This window comes from Zeus faber (genome assembly GCF_960531495.2).
Source record: "Zeus faber genome assembly, chromosome: 5".
Taxonomy (NCBI): Eukaryota; Metazoa; Chordata; class Actinopteri; order Zeiformes; family Zeidae; genus Zeus; species Zeus faber.
This window is the reverse complement of record NC_137192.1, coordinates 14749529-14765222: the sequence shown is the minus strand read 5'-3', so window position 1 is coordinate 14765222 and position 15694 is coordinate 14749529. Positions and strand designations below refer to the sequence as shown.

General features: G+C 45.6%; 1 protein-coding gene and 1 pseudogene across 2 annotated transcripts; one reads left to right on the top strand and one right to left on the bottom strand.

The window, feature by feature from the left end:
* Positions 1-951: 951 nt before the first annotated feature.
* LOC307230552 (green-sensitive opsin-like) lies at positions 952-9927 on the bottom strand (annotated as a pseudogene). The gene is made up of 7 exons: positions 9916-9927; positions 9555-9796; positions 8728-8799; positions 8229-8571; positions 7981-8134; positions 6235-6321; positions 952-1307 (listed from the first exon to the last, which is right to left on the bottom strand). The product of its transcript is annotated as a green-sensitive opsin-like (transcript).
* Positions 9928-13195: 3268 nt separating this feature from the next.
* LOC307230551 (green-sensitive opsin-like) lies at positions 13196-14973 on the top strand (the record flags this gene model as incomplete). The annotated part of the gene is made up of 5 exons (XM_080000988.1): positions 13196-13583; positions 13740-13908; positions 14154-14319; positions 14530-14769; positions 14866-14973. 5 exons carry the CDS (start codon positions 13196-13198, stop codon positions 14971-14973), a joined length of 1071 nt encoding a protein of 356 aa, XP_079857114.1.
* Positions 14974-15694: the final 721 nt, after the last annotated feature.

The following is a 15694-nucleotide window of genomic DNA, read 5'->3' as shown; positions in this document are numbered from 1 at the left end:
GCAACCTCCCATCAGAGCCTTCATGGATGACTTCACAGTGACAACAACAGCTCTACCAGGAGCCAGGTGGATCCTCCAGGGGTTGGAGCGCATCATGGCGTGGGCACGTATGAGCTTCAAACCTGCAAAGTCAAGGTCCTTGGTTCTAAAGAAGGGGAAGGTCATAGACAAATTCCGCTTCATGCTGGGAGTACATCAGATTCCATCAGTCACTGAGAAGCCGGTGAAGAGTCTTGGAAAGGTCTTCAACTGTAGCCTGAACGACAGAGATTCCATCAAGGCAACCAGTGCTGACCTGGAGGGCTGGTTAAGAACAGTGGACAAGTCAGGACTCCCTGGAAGATTCAGGGCCTGGGTTTACCATCATGGAATACTCCCAAGAATCCTCTGGCCTCTGCTCATCTACGAGGTCCCCATGACTGTGGTGGAAGGCTTTGAGCAAAAGGTGAGCAGTTATCTACGTAGATGGCTGGGATTGCCACGCAGCCTGAGCAACATTGGGCTGTATGGGAACACCAATAAGCTCAGGCTCCCCTTCAGCTCAGTCAGGGAGGAGTTCATTGTGGCACGGGCACGGGAACACGGGAGCCTTACAGCAACCCGATATGACTGTGCCAGCGGAAGGGAGAGGCAGAGGTTGGTGCAGGAGGAGGTGCGAACTTCAGTCGAGGAAGAGCAAGCCAGCATGGCAGTGGCCATGCAGCAGCAAGGCGCCTGGATGAAGTGGGAGCAGGCAATGGAGCGGAGTGTCACCTGGAAGGATATCTGGCAGTGGAACCCCCAGAGGATCAAGTTCTTGATCCAGGGGTTCTTGATCCTTGATCCTTGATCTATGATGTCCTCCCAAGCCCATCCAACCTGTGCATATGGTGCAAAAAAGAAACACGTGTATGTCCCCTGTGTTCCAAAACAGGGACACTGGAACACATCCTGAGCAGCTGCTCCAAGGCGCTAGGTGAGGGTCGGTATCGATGGAGGCATGACCAGGTCGTCAAATCCATCGCTGAAGAAATCAGCAAGGGGATCAAGGGCAGCCGATACACCCAAGCCAGAGCCAAGGCCATCCACTTTGTCAAGGAAGGACAAAGGCCTGAAAAGAACCAAAAGACCACCAAAGAACTGCCCTGCTGGTTTGCTCTCCACGGCCCGAGACTGGGTGATGACAGTTGACCTGGAGAGGCAGCTGAAAATTCCACCGCACATCACCCAGTCCAGATTGAGACCGGACATCATCTTGGTCTCAGAGGCCACAAAACAACTTTTCTTGCTGGAGCTGACGGTTCCCTGGGAGGAAAGGATGGAGGAGGCTAAGAAAGAAAGAGGGAGAAGTACCAGGAGCTGGTGGAGGACTGTCGGAGGAACGGCTGGAAGACCAGGTGCATGCCAGTGGAGGTGGGCAGTCGGGGATTCGCGAGCCACTCCCTGAGCAAAGCCTACGGCACACTAGGCATAACAGGTGCCAACCGGAGAAAGGCCATAGGCAACAACGTGGAGGCAGCAGAAAAAGCCTCCAGATGGCTCTGGTTGAAAAGGGGAGAGCAGTGGGTGCAGTGGGTGTAGCATGCCACTTGTACACAGGCCGGGATTTGATCACCCCGGTTGGGTCGCCTGGAGGAGGGTGTCTGTTGTAAGACCCGAAACACCCAGTGAATCCAGGAAACAACACTGAGGATGTGTCCAAGTTTTGTGCATTAGTGGGTGTATTGTTAACATATTTAATGAATGGAATATTGAATGAAATGCCATTGTGGATAAAATTAAAAAAAAATCAGAATCTAGAATAACACCCAGGCTTGTTACTTCTGATTTGACTCAGGGATTTAGCTTGCCTCAAATCTTGCAGAGAGTTCCTCCTTTTTGGCTTTGGGGCCGACCAAAAACATTTCTGTCTTATCTTCATTTAGTTTTTAAAATTGGGATTAGCCACCAGGCAGGACCAAACGGCACTATAAAATCAAACATAAATTTTACATTTTGTTAGATTTAGACACAAGATTTTTACACACACAATTTTTTTTGTGCATGTATTTATTATTTTTTACTTATATTGTCTTATTCATAAAATATATACACATTTTGAAATTGGTAGAACCATCCAGCACACAACAAAGTATATTAGAATTCTCCACAGCAGTACCTTGTTCATTCATCAAAGAGAGAGAATAGTGTACTAGGAACTTGGAAGGCTTACCCGAGTTGTACAGCTACTGGCTAAGTTCCAAGTTCCAAGTTCCAAGTTCCAAGTTCCAAGTTCCTAGCTCCTAGCTCCTAGTGCTTGCTTCGAGCTCCTAGTGCTTGTTTCTAGTTCCTAGTTTATGTCTCGTTGTCTCGTGTTCCCCTTACCTGCTTGTCTCCTCTCGTCGACCCAGTCTGTCTGTCCAAGTCCAGCCAGCCCGGTTTACCGGCTTGTCTCCGCTCGTCGACCAAGGCTGCCCGTCCATCCAGCCTGGTTCCCCATCTCCCCACCCGGATCCTGGACCCCTCCACCTGGTCATCATCATCCCTGCCCAGTCTGGCTCCATCCCTACCTGACCGGGTCCCCCCGGCCAGCTCCACCGTCCGGGGTAATAAACATCCTTTGCCTGCGTCCTGGCTCCCCGTGTCGTGCGTTTGGGTCGTTTGGCTCGTTGGTTGGGCGAGCGAGCGGCAGGTTTAAAAACCCCATCCACACACGCACATATGATATGGGAGCCCTATGTCATGACATGTTCCAACTGCGCCCGGCTTATTCTACCTAGCATTCTCGCTACAATATACTGGTGTTAACAACCCCCCATCGTCTGTCTCTGGGCGGGAGGGCCCTGAAAACGTCACTTGAGTGGTGTGTGGTGGCGAAACTGGCGCCTGAGCAGGCACTCTCCAGCATGGGGAAGGAACACAGAAGGGTCCCCCGAAGACGCTCTGAAGCCACTAGTGGTTCAATGCGCGGCCCCAGCACTAATCCTCTCCCGACTGGCAGCAGCAGCACCTAGGAGGTCCGGCGGAGGACCGGGAGAGAAGCAGCGCAGCAACCACCACAGGTAACCGCTGGCAGCTAGCTCCGCCTAGCAGGCATCGCCAGGACCATCCAGCAGCCCAGCAGCCAGGCTACCCCTCCAAGCAGCCCCCGCAGCAGCCAAGTCCGGCCACGCAGCCACCAGTCAGCGCAGCAGCCCGAGGCCCCACGCTCTGGAAGGGAGGAGGTGGCAGTCTGTCTGCGCCATGGTGGAAGGAGGTCGGTCGACCGTGCGGCTCCGGGGAACTCATAGACATGTTAATTATTTTTGGACATTTGTTTGTATAAGGTATGGGAACCCTGTTCAGAGTCCGGTGTTTTTATGATTTCAGGTATAGCAGCACTCTGTCAGTCTGTTTCAAACTTTTTTTTTTTTTCATTTTGTGCTCTGCTTGGGGGGTGGGGTGAGTAGACTTCGGCCAGGAATTCTTCCTGGCCTCAGTTTGGTGTTGGGGGTATGTGCTGGATGGGATGGCCTAAGCAGCCACACCTGACGCTCGTTGGTTCAAAGTTCAAAGTGTTTTATTTGTCAAGTGTACAGTACAACACAAGGTCATTCGGTACAATTAAATTCTTGGGGCATGACAGACAACAACTGTGTAGTGGGCATAAAAAGATAAAGTAATAAGGCAACTATAAGGAGGACATTTTTTTTTTTTTAAATAAAACAAGAGGAGGAAAAAATATAAAAGTAAGAGTCGATGCTACAAATACGGGCAAGAGGTCACAGTGTATGTACATGAAATGAAAATAAGAAAAATAATGCTAAAACGGAAACTAAAATAATTGGAACACTGTAGCAGTTCCAACAGAAATAGGTCAGTCTTTTGCACAAGATATGGATATAAATATAAAGTGTGTGTGCCGGTGGATATGTACATGTAGTTGTGGTGATGTACATTTAATTTACATAGGTGACTACAGATGTTGCAGGTTGAGAAGCCTGATGGCCTGAGGGTAAAAACTGTTTGTGAGTCTGGTAGTCCGTGCCTGGATGCTCCGGTAATGTTTACCAGGCGCAGCAGCGTGAACAGTCCGTAGCCTGGGTGGCTGTAGTCCTATGATTTTCCATGCTTTCCTAAGGCATCGTGTGCGGTAGATGCCTTGCACAGAGGGGCGGTGGCAGCCAATGATGCGCTCCGCTGTCTTCACCACCCTCTGGAGCGCCTTGCGATCAGCAGCGGAGCACCTACCATACCAGGGGGTGACGCAGCCAGTGAGAATGCTCTCAATGGTGCATCGGTAGAAGCTGGTGAGTCCTGACAGACATGCCAAACTTCTTCAGTCTCCTCAGGAAGAATAGCGCTTTTGGCCAGATTTTTTTGCAGACCAGAAGAGGTCATCACTGATGGACACACCGAGGAACTTGAAGCAGGAAACTCTCTCCACTTCAGCTCCATCTATGTGGATGGGGGCGTGCTTTTGTTTACAGTAGTCCACGATCATCTCTTTAGTCTTTCAGCCGTTGAGAGAGAGGTTGTTATCCTGGCACCATGTTGCCAAGACGCTGACCTCCTCTCTGTAGGAGGACTCATCGTTGTTTGAGATGAGACTTAGGATGGTGGTGTCGTCCGCAAACTTCAGGATGGTGTTGGTGCTGTGCGTGGCCACACAGTCATGTGTGAACAGGGGGTACAGGAGGGGACTGAGTACGCAGCGCTGCGGGGCTCCGGGTCAGTGCAGAGGAGGAGAGATTTCCCATTCTCACCACCTGGGGTCTGCCCATCAGAAAGTCCAGGATCCAGTTACAGAGGGAGGTGTTAAGACCCAGGATCCCGAGCTTGGGGAGAAGCTTAGCGGGCACAATTGTGTTGAATGCCTAGCTGTAATCTACAAACAGTATCCTCACGTATGTGTTGCTCTTGTCCAGGTGGGAGAGGGTGGTGTGCACTGCCAGGGTGATGGTGTCATCCATAGATCTGTTCGGGCGATATGCAATTTGAAGGGGGTCCAGGGTGTCAGGAAGGGAGGAGCAGATGTGGGTTCTGACTAGCCACTCGAAGCACTTCATGATGGTAGAGGTCTGTGCTACAGAGCATGGTCATTGAGGCAGGTGATGGGTTGTTTCTTTGGTACCGGGACAATGGTTGTCTGTTTGAAGCAAGTGGGGACTGTAGACTGGATCAGGGAGAGGTTGAATATGGAGGTGAATACCTCCGCCAGCTGGTCGGCACACGCTCTGAGGACATGGCCTGGAATGCCATGAGGCCTCACGTCAGCCGTAGACAGGAAGAGAGTGCAGTCATCCTGGTCCTCCGCTAGCCTTGCAGCCGGGATGGTGTTGCTTGCCTCAAACCATGCGTGTGAGGTGTTGAGCTCATCGTGAAGAGAGGGGGCTGGCTGGGCATCACTCCTGTTTCTCCCTTCATGGTCTGTGATGGTGCCCAGTCCACACCACATGCTTCTGGGGTCGGAACTGTGGTAGTCCGACTCCAGCTTGTCCCTGTAGGCTCTTTTTGCATCTCTGATGGCTTTCCGAAGGTCATATCTGGACTTCCTCAAGGCCTCCATGTCCCCAGATCTATAGGCGGAGGACCAAGCTCTGAGCTTAGCACAGACGTCACCGTTAACCCAGGGCTTCTGGTTGGGGAAAGTCCTGACCTTGACTCTCGGGGCGATGTCGTCAATGCACTTGGAGATGTAGGCTGAGACAGTCTGTGTATGCATCGATGTCCCTATCACCTGCAACACAGTACATCTGCCAGTCCGTGTTTTCGAAACAGTCCTGGAGAGTGGCAGTGGATTCAGCATTGGACTGTTAGACATACCGGTTTTCCTTGCTTTAATTGTTGTCTGTAGGTTGGTAGGAGAAGAATGGAAGTTTGATCCAACTTACCAAAGGCAGGGCGGGGGAGGGGTTTGCAGCTGTCCCGTAGTTGTGAATAGCAATGGTCGAGAGTCTGATCACCTCTGGTAGGAAAGTTGATATGCTGGTGATATTTAGGCAAAACTTTCCTCATATTAGCCCTATTGAAGTTGCCACAAACAATAGAAGCTGCCTAAGGGTGAGCGTTCTCCAGTCCATTGATTACTCCGTAAAGGTCCTCTAACGTACATGTTTTATCCGCCTATGTAGACTGCCGTGATTATAGCGGAGCTGAATTCCGGCGGGAGGTAGAAGGGACAGACTAACATAGTTAAGAGCTCCAGGTTCGGAGAGCAGTGTTTTGAAAGTACTGATATATCCGAACCCCAGCGAGAGCTAACCATAATGCAGACCCCACCACTTCTGCGTTTACCTGACTCTGTGGTTCTGTCGTGCCTGTAGATGGAAAATCCAGCTGGAGTAACGGCAGAGTCTGGCACCATAGCGTCCAGCCAGGTTTCTGTGAACACCAGTACACAGCAGTATAATGCCAGCACACAGCAGTTCGCACACCAGCAGTTGGGCTAGCGAGTGGTTGGGCTATCGAACAGCAGGTTTAAAAACCCCATCCACACACGCACCAATGATATGGGAGCCCTGTGTCATAACATGTTCCATCTGCCTATGGCTAATATGGCCACCTAGCCTTCTCTCTACAATAAACTGGTGTTAACAACCCCCCCGTCATCTGTGTCTCTGTGCCGGAGTGCCCTGAAAACGCCATTTGTGTGGTGGAAAAACTGCCACAGGTCTTTTGGATGTAAACATGTGTTTCTTAATCACCCCACATGTTTAGAAATATCCCCACCCACATAACCTGTGATGTCTCATTCGACAGAGAATCCACCTGGCTCGGTTCTCTCCCGGACGTCCTAGGAAAGTCTGGTCTGATGCTGTACTTTTGTAATAAATCTATTATTTTACTCAAGTCAGCGTCAGCGGTCTCTCCTTCTTCATCAACACATCAAATTCATCAAGAAACTACAACCCCACGTGCTGTTTAAAAATACCCCCAGCCTCCACCCCATGTGATGACCTAATTAGAGTCCCACCTCACCCCCCATGATGTTTAAATGTGTCTCCCATGCTCCGCCTCCACCCCATGCTACCCAAATTCCCATCTGTAGGACAGAAAGTTTGAGAGAAGTGGATAGAAGAGAGAGAGAAGTGGATAGAAGGTCAAAAACAATAACATGGGGTCTGTACATGAAGTAAAAGATCATACCTATGGTTACCTCTGGTAATGTGTGAAGTGTGGCCATCAGAATGATTCAGAGTAGGAACCTGCTTGTTTATGGACAGGGCGGGGAAAGCGGATGAAAGCAGCTACCTTGTTAAAGAAGATCCAGGTAGTAAGATCAGCATATGGGGTCCAAGCCACCAGTAAGCAGATCACCATCAGGGAGCACATACATGTCACTTTCTTCTTAGTTTAGAATTAGAGTCCCACCTCACCCCCCATGATGTTTAAATGTGTCTCCCATGCTCCGCCTCCACCCCATGCTACCCAAATTCCCATCTGTAGGACAGAAAGTTTGAGAGAATTGGAGAGAAGAGAGAGAGAAGTGGATAGAAGGTCAAAAACAATAACATGGGGTCTGTACATGAAGTAAAAGATCATACCTATGGTTACCTCTGGTAATGTGTGAAGTGTGGCCATCAGAATGATTCAGAGTAGGAACCTGCTTGCTTATGGACAGGGCGGGGAAAGCGGATGAAAGCAGCTACCTTGTTAAAGAAGATCCAGGTAGTAAGATCAGCATATGGGGTCCAAGCCACCAGTAAGCAGATCACCATCAGGGAGCACATACATGTCACTTTCTTCTTAGTTTAGAATTAGAGTCCCACCTCACCCCCCATGATGTTTAAATGTGTCTCCCATGCTCCGCCTCCACCCCATGCTACCCAAATTCCCATCTGTAGGACAGAAAGTTTGAGAGAAGTGGATAGAAGAGAGAGAGAAGTGGATAGAAGGTCAAAAACAATAACATGGGGTCTGTACATGAAGTAAAAGATCATACCTATGGTTACCTCTGGTAATGTGTGGAGTGTGGCCATCAGAATGATTCAGAGTAGGAACCTGCTTGTTTATGGGCAGGGCGGGGAAAGCGGATGAAACCAGCTCCCTTGTTAAAGAAGATCCAGGTAGTAAGATCAGCATATGGGGTCCAAGCCACCAGTAAGCAGATCACCATCAGGGAGCACATACATGTTACTTCCTTCTTAGTTTTCTGGGTGTATGCTAATTTCTGCTGCCAAAAATGGGTTGTCATCTGGTTAGTAATACTTAATCTGAACGATAACAAATGTGGAAACTTTGATTGTCTGTTCAAAATGAATAAAAAGGATGTAAAGACATGTATTTACAGCTTTCACTGTTAGGACAAGGCTTCCGTAAGGGAAGAAGATGAAGAAAATTGGGAAAAGGAAGTGGACAGCAAACATGTAGACAATGTAAGATTCATTGTTGAAGCTGGAAGCCAAAGTGTAGTCTGATCCACTGAATTTGAATGCTTGAGTGTATAATAATTCCATCATACCTGGACCAGTAAAAAGAGTGAGGGTCCAGCAAATGAAAAAGCCATGATCCAGGTAAAAGTGACTCCAGCTCCAGCATGAGTTGCAGTGAACTTGAAGCTTCCCATTGGTTTGCAGATGACAACTTATCTCTCAACAGCCAGCACGACCAGTGACTAAAGTGCAACCTCTCCTGTAATCAAATGGAAAGACAGATGATGGTTATTGATAAGCTTTAAAAGAGCCAGGAGTCAGAAGCTTCTACTATTAAGCGGATACGTCCAAGGACTATGTTCTTGGAAATATTTGTAAGCAAGCTGCCATTATAAAGACAGTGATCCATAAATACCTCCTAGTGTAACCATGAATCCTTCCATTGCACATGCTGTAGCTCCAAGAATGAAGTAGCCATTCCCTTCACCTGGGAAAGAGAAAGAGAGAAAGGATAACTGACACAACGGAAGGTTTTCTCTTGCCAAGTATTGGATTCATACAAAGCTCATTCAAGGATTACCCTTGCACCCAGTTCCAGTTGAAGGGTACCGGTCAGATGGACCAGTGACACAGAATTTACTGGGCACCTGCGAAAGGTTCATCAGGTCCAGATCGTAATAGACAAATGGCAACGGCGATGACCAAGACGCCGCCGTCGCCATTTGTCTATTACGATTTGTGTGAAGTTTCCGCAGGATCCCTTACCCAGTCAGTGCTCAGTGTTCCGGACGAGCAAACTGAGGGAATATTTATTCACGGGCCTCTCAGTTTCTGACGTGTGCCCATGTTTGGTGTCTCACACTCTCCCTGTAGATACAGTGTGTGGGGCTTCCAATTGACCCTTTTAGTGGGGCACAATGGATTACCAGGGTCGCTGTGTGCGTCCATTACGTTCACCGCCAGCTTTGGCTGCTTTAGCCTGCACCCTGGAACATTCAGGAGTGGAGTAGTGGGCTGTCGGGGCTTATAATATAAGCCCCTGGTGGCTTACATATGGCTTTGCTGCTCCATCCTGATTGGCTGATCAGCTGATCAGCAGTCCGCTGATCAGGAGTCCGCATATATGGTTGGATGTATACCATTAGGAGCGTAGCCCCTAAGGGGTGCCTTCATAGAACTGTCGTTACATAATTGCAGTAACTCTTGTTTTCTAACATAGAGCTTCACAATGCTTCTTCATACAGTAGCGGGTCTTTATGCGCTCATGAGCAGCATATGACCAGTCCAGCCACAGCCAAGTTGACCAGGATAAAGGTAAGAGGTTGCCAGGGCTTCTTGTCTTGGAATGTGATCATCAGTGTGAGAGCGTTGATGAGAGTTCCAGTGCGGATCAGGAAAAGCATGTAGGCTCATAGCATCTTGACCATGATGCGATCTGCCAAATTATACTGTTGTTATTCAAAGACACTTCTTACAAGCACAGCCTATCTCTTGCCCCTAAAGGAGTGTAAGTGCAGGACATCGACAAGCTTTGATAGGAATTTTCTACTACATCAACCCTATGTTACCAAAGGACCCTGACATGCAATTCTGGCAATAGTACCAGTAGACACATTGTTGAAGTGGTGCAATAAGTCAATGATGTGCATTTACAATAAAAAATGAATTCACCTTATTACACAAACAACCAAAAAATTGGAAACCCTTAAACACAGATTTAAAAATCTAATTTGAAAGTTTGAATGTCAACAAATTCCGTTGTTCTCAGATTAAATTCTCCTTGCAGTTTTAATATAAACTTCCATTGGCTTGGGGTTTGGTTATTATCATTAAAGGTTTAAAAGAAGAATCTTTAATTATCACACAATACACATGCTTTTTGAATGGTGGCCGGTGAAATGAGGCCTCTGCATTTAACCCATCCTGGCTTGTCCTTCCTCCGGGGGGGCAGTCAGGAGCGGTGGGCAGCATACGTCAACGCACCAAGGGACCTGGTAACCAGTGTCCATCTCTGGTCAGATGATGAGTGCATGTTTTTGGTGGGGGTCCTTACTGACGTTAGGTGGCGGAAACCCCATGTGAGCATGGGGAGAACATGCAAACTCCACACAGAAAGGCTCCTATTTGGGAGATAACCCGCCCGGAGCACGGTGCCAACAGCGCCCCAGGCGGGAATCAAACCCAGGCCCTTCTTGCTGTGAGGCAGCAGTGCAATGCACTGCGCACCCTGCTTATGTTGAGTTTGTTTAGTCTCATAAGATAGGTGCTACTTCATATTGGTTGAAGCTTTTGGAATCTACCATTGGAGGACAGTATATCATTGACTGAAGCCTCAAAGACTGTGTGCATCACTGTGTGAGTTGATGAGCAAATGTGTGTTGCTGTGGAACAGACACAAATGACAGCATTCTGAACCAACTCCATGTAAGAATCATATCTTAGATGTGACATCAAGTAAAGGTTATTTTTTGTTAACTTTGTTTTCAATAGAATGTAATTATGGAGAGGTGTGTATGAGTAAAATCTAAATACCAATATTTAAAATTAATATTAAATATAAATTAAAAGCAAGAAGCAGAAACGAGGGGTTATAAAGCAGGTGGGGAGTGTAGTTGGTACTGTGATCCTTTGATGGGAGTTCAGGCTACAATTTAGGCTGGAAAGAGTCTGATGAAAGAGGAAAATGTAATTGTATTTGATAATATCTTGTTAGAGTGGTGGAAAAGCTACGGGTGTTTAAATGCAAATGCAAAAAGCAAATGTGACTCTAATCACCTCTATTTTCACCTCTATTTTCTATCTGAATGAAATACAAATGACATAAAACATGCAACACTAACGCAAGGTCAAAGGTGAGGTCCAATCCGGTATCACACCTTTAGTGCTTATAGTCAGGAAAATGTATCTATTGAATGAATGGGAAATTCAGTTCCCAAAACGGAGCGGTTCAAAAAGTGGGCGGTCACTGTTGAGCTCTATAAACAGACAATATTCTAATATTCATAATACAAAAACAAGGCTATACATGCAGAATATCCAAAACAAAAGCTGGCATTTATTGGCATTAATTTGAATTGATTTTGTGAAGGAAATTCACACGCTGAAATGAATTGGTTTGATTTTCGTCCTGTGTAAGATGAAAAAAATCGGACAATAGTTCAAGTTCAAGTTCAAGTTCAAAAGATAATTTGTCACATACATATACATACGGTCATACATATATGCAGTGAAATGTCATGACACCTGGTGATTACGCACAATAAGCTCTATAAGCTCTAAAAATACTAAAAAATACCAAAATGTGCGTAATCGACACAAGGTGCCCACGCAGGCAGCCGCAATGGAGGCACCACAATCTCGATTCTGGGTTCTATAATTATATAATAGAATTAATTGACTGTGTTGTATTAAATATACATTTAAATCCTCCTAAATGAAACTTACCTGAACTTACATACCTCCAGCACTTACCTCACAGAGTAGAAGTCCTGGCTATTAAAATTGCCAACCTTGCATCAGTAATAACATGAAAAATTACAATAAAAGTAAAAGGTGGACCGGAGGGAAAGGTACATGACTTCATAGTCTTGTAGTTTCACTACTGCATTGTGGTAAAAGCTGGCTACAGAGCTGAAAACTGGTGTAATGGAGTTAAACTACACCAGTATAGAGAGAAAATATATCTGAAATTGTTTAAGTTGAAAAGCTATGGAAGACCAAAATAAAGTTGTGAGTTTATAGTTATGTTTGGCTACAGTAATTTAAGAACTGTCTTGTACATATGTTGATCTTTAGCTAAACAAGTAAAAGAAGTAAACAAGCCCAATCTACAAAAACCCCAATGTTGCACTCACTGCTGTGGTGGACAAAGACTTACTTCCTTTTGAAAGAAAAAGTGTAATCACACTGACGCTGCAGAAATGCCGCTTCTCTGCTATTGACAGCAATTTAACCAAAACACAAGATACTCTTTGGAAAAAGCAAGAAGCATGTGGGGGGGGGGAAGAAAGAAAGAAAAGAAAAAAAAAAAAGAAAAAAAAAAAAACATGGGAAATGTTAACATTTTAATACAGATTGTTTAAAAAAAGGTATATAAAATAGGAACTACAAAAACCTTAAGCTCACCTATTTAAAACACTTTCTCTGTCAGCCAGTCTGCTTTTGATCTTGGTTGTTAAGAAATCCAAACAGGCAAAGTAACCTTCATGGTTGGGCTGGTTGAAGGTGTATAGTGTTCCGGGACATGATTCATTAGATTAATAATCCTGACGTATGGGCATGTAAATGCGTTATTCTGGGCTGTGAGGTCAATCTCCAAGGCACTGGCTCAAAGATAATCTCAAATGAGATAAGTGCATTTTCCCTCCCGCTTCATTTTACTTTGGTAATTACGGGTGAAACCAAATTCAATCAGGGTGAAACAAGATTGCTTAAACTAATTACCATATGGCAAGGGAAGTGAACAGTGTCCAGCTTAAAGGTGTGAAGGTGTGACAACTTTTTGTGTTGATTTGTTGAGAGACAAAAGATTGAGTGATGGGGGGAAAGAATACTGATCATTTGAAAGATGTTTTTCTGACAAAACAATAGTGATGAGAATTCTGTGATGTTATGTTAATAAGTTGCAGAGAAAAACGAATGTGTCCACCTAATCAGGATTAAGTGAATTGCCTCTATACCAGGAAGTAGAGCAAATGGCTCCATGGCCACAGCCCACAGTGTCAAGAGCAATTATCCACCTGTTTTTAACTGCTGTCTGCCTCACAATCCTCCACTAATCTACGGCATGAGAAAAGTATAAAATGTCACTCCCCCACTTGTACTTCAGCTTTACTTGTGGAGTAGAGCTACAAGACTGACATCCTCAGACAACGCTAATGGAAATGGGGTGGGAAGGTGGAAATAACGAGCCTAATGGCACAGAGGGAAAAAACTTCTACATCCCCATGTCCAACAGGACTGGGCTTGTAAGAAGTCCCTTTGAATATCCACAGTATTATTTGACGGATCCCATCATGTTCAAGATGCTAGCAGCCTATATGTTTTTTCTGATCTGCACTGGAACTCCCATCAACGCTCTCACACTGCTGGTCACAATCCAAAACAAGAAGCTCCGGCAACCTCTCAACTTCATCCTGGTCAACCTGGCTGTGGCTGGACTGATCATGTGCTGCTTTGGATTCACCATCACCATCACATCTGCTCTTAACGGCTACTTCGTTCTTGGAGCTACAGCATGTGCAGTGGAAGGATTCATGGCTACACTAGGAGGTATTTATGGATCACTGTCTTTATAATGGCATCTTGCTTACAAATATTTCCAAGAACATAGTTCTTGGACGTATCAGCTTAATTGTGGAAGCTTCTGACTCCTGGCTCTCCTAAAGCTTATCAATAACCATCTCTTGTCTTTCCATTTGATTACAGGACAGGTTGCGCTTTGGTCACTGGTCGTGTTGGCTGTTGAGAGATACATTGTTGTCTGCAAACCCATGGGAAGCTTCAAGTTCACTGCAACTCATGCTGGAGTTGGAGTCGGTTTCACCTGGATCATGGCTTTAGCATGTGCCGCACCCCCACTCGCAGGCTGGTCCAGGTATGATAGTCTTATTAAACACTCACTGGCCACACAGGCCATGGTCATGGCCATGATTAGTGCTGTTCCCCCACTTTTGGGATGGTCCAGGTACTTAATAGGCATTGATGTTCTTAACCTGATGAAAAAATATCAAAAAATAGAACTTAAACATACAGTGTTAGCAAGCTTGATATTACATAACAGCATAATAATGCAAGATCAACAAGAATCTTAATGTATCTTTAATGTTTTTTATTGTAAAGGTACATTCCTGAGGGCATGCAGTGCTCCTGCGGACCAGACTACTACACTCTGGCCCCCGGCTATAACAACGAATCATATGTCATCTACATGTTCGTCTGCCACTTTGCTTTTCCAGTCTTCATCATCTTCTTTACCTATGGAAGTCTTGTGCTGACAGTCAAAGCTGTAAGTCTGTTGTTCCTACTTCTGCTACTTCACAGAAAAATTAAATACCCATGATTTGCAGTTTTGTTTCCACAACAATCTATTGATATTTATTCAACACTAATATTTCATATGGACACACAACAAATTGCTGTCACACAACATGTAATGCACTGTAGCCTGAGAAATCCTGCAGAAGTCTCATTATCCTGCCTTCTCAACCCATTTTAGGCAGCAGCCCAGCAGCAAGAGTCAGCATCCACTCAGAAAGCTGAGAAGGAAGTGACACGTATGTGCGTCCTCATGGTCTTTGGCTTCCTGCTGGCTTGGACCCCATACGCCTCTTTGGCTGCCTGGATCTTCATGAATAAGGGAGCTTCTTTCACCGCTGTGTCCATGGCCATCCCTGCTTTCTTTGCAAAGAGTTCAGCTCTGTACAACGCTGTCATCTATGTACTGTTGAACAAGCAGGTCAGTTCAATACAATAACTAAACTTTATTTTCATTTGTTTTCCCAAACCTCCTCCTCACATTATATCTTCATCTTCTGTGTCGTCTTATTTCCAGTTCCGTAACTGCATGCTGAGCACCATTGGAATGGGTGGCATGGTGGAGGATGAGAGCTCAGTGTCTGCCAGCAAGACAGAAGTCTCCTCTGTGTCCACAGCAGGATAAAACCATTTTCACACCTCTGGAACATCTACTTCCTTCCCAGTTTTTATTTCTACACAACTCTCCGCTGATTAAAGTTATTTTCGTAATAGTGCCCGGGCATATGAAATATTAATTTCATCATTGGTGGTCTCCACTGTTTCCTAAATATAGAGACATTTTATGTCTCTGGACATTCTCCTTTATGCGTACCACCTAATTTGGAATAACCATACACATGAACTCAATAGATTTGACCTTCTCTGAGAAAATGGAACCAGGAAAATCACTCTGGAAACCAATGGCACCAAGAGTAAACTCATGAACTGCATTTGCCCTGTTATTTGAATTCTTGCTGTTATCTGAGGATGTTTCTGTGTGTTTGAGATGGTATTGTGAAATTGGTAGAGTGGATGTAAGGTGTGTGCATGTGAATTGGCACTAATGTCACATGTTGTGTTCTGAGAGACGGTTATTCATAACGCAGGAGTTGAATATCTGGAAATTGCTAAGTTGATGAGGACAAAGGTTTGTACTGAGTGTGTAATCATACTATATACTGTATCATACCTTCAGAAAGATAAAAATTTATATTTTTTTGTTGTGACAAAAACAGCTATCATTTGTTGGACTTTGTCATCATGGATTGTAAACGTTTTTTTAAAGCTAGACATTGGTAAATAAATGCATGCATACATTTCTTTGTCATCTTCCATTATTTTCTCCAGCTCCATATCCACTTTCT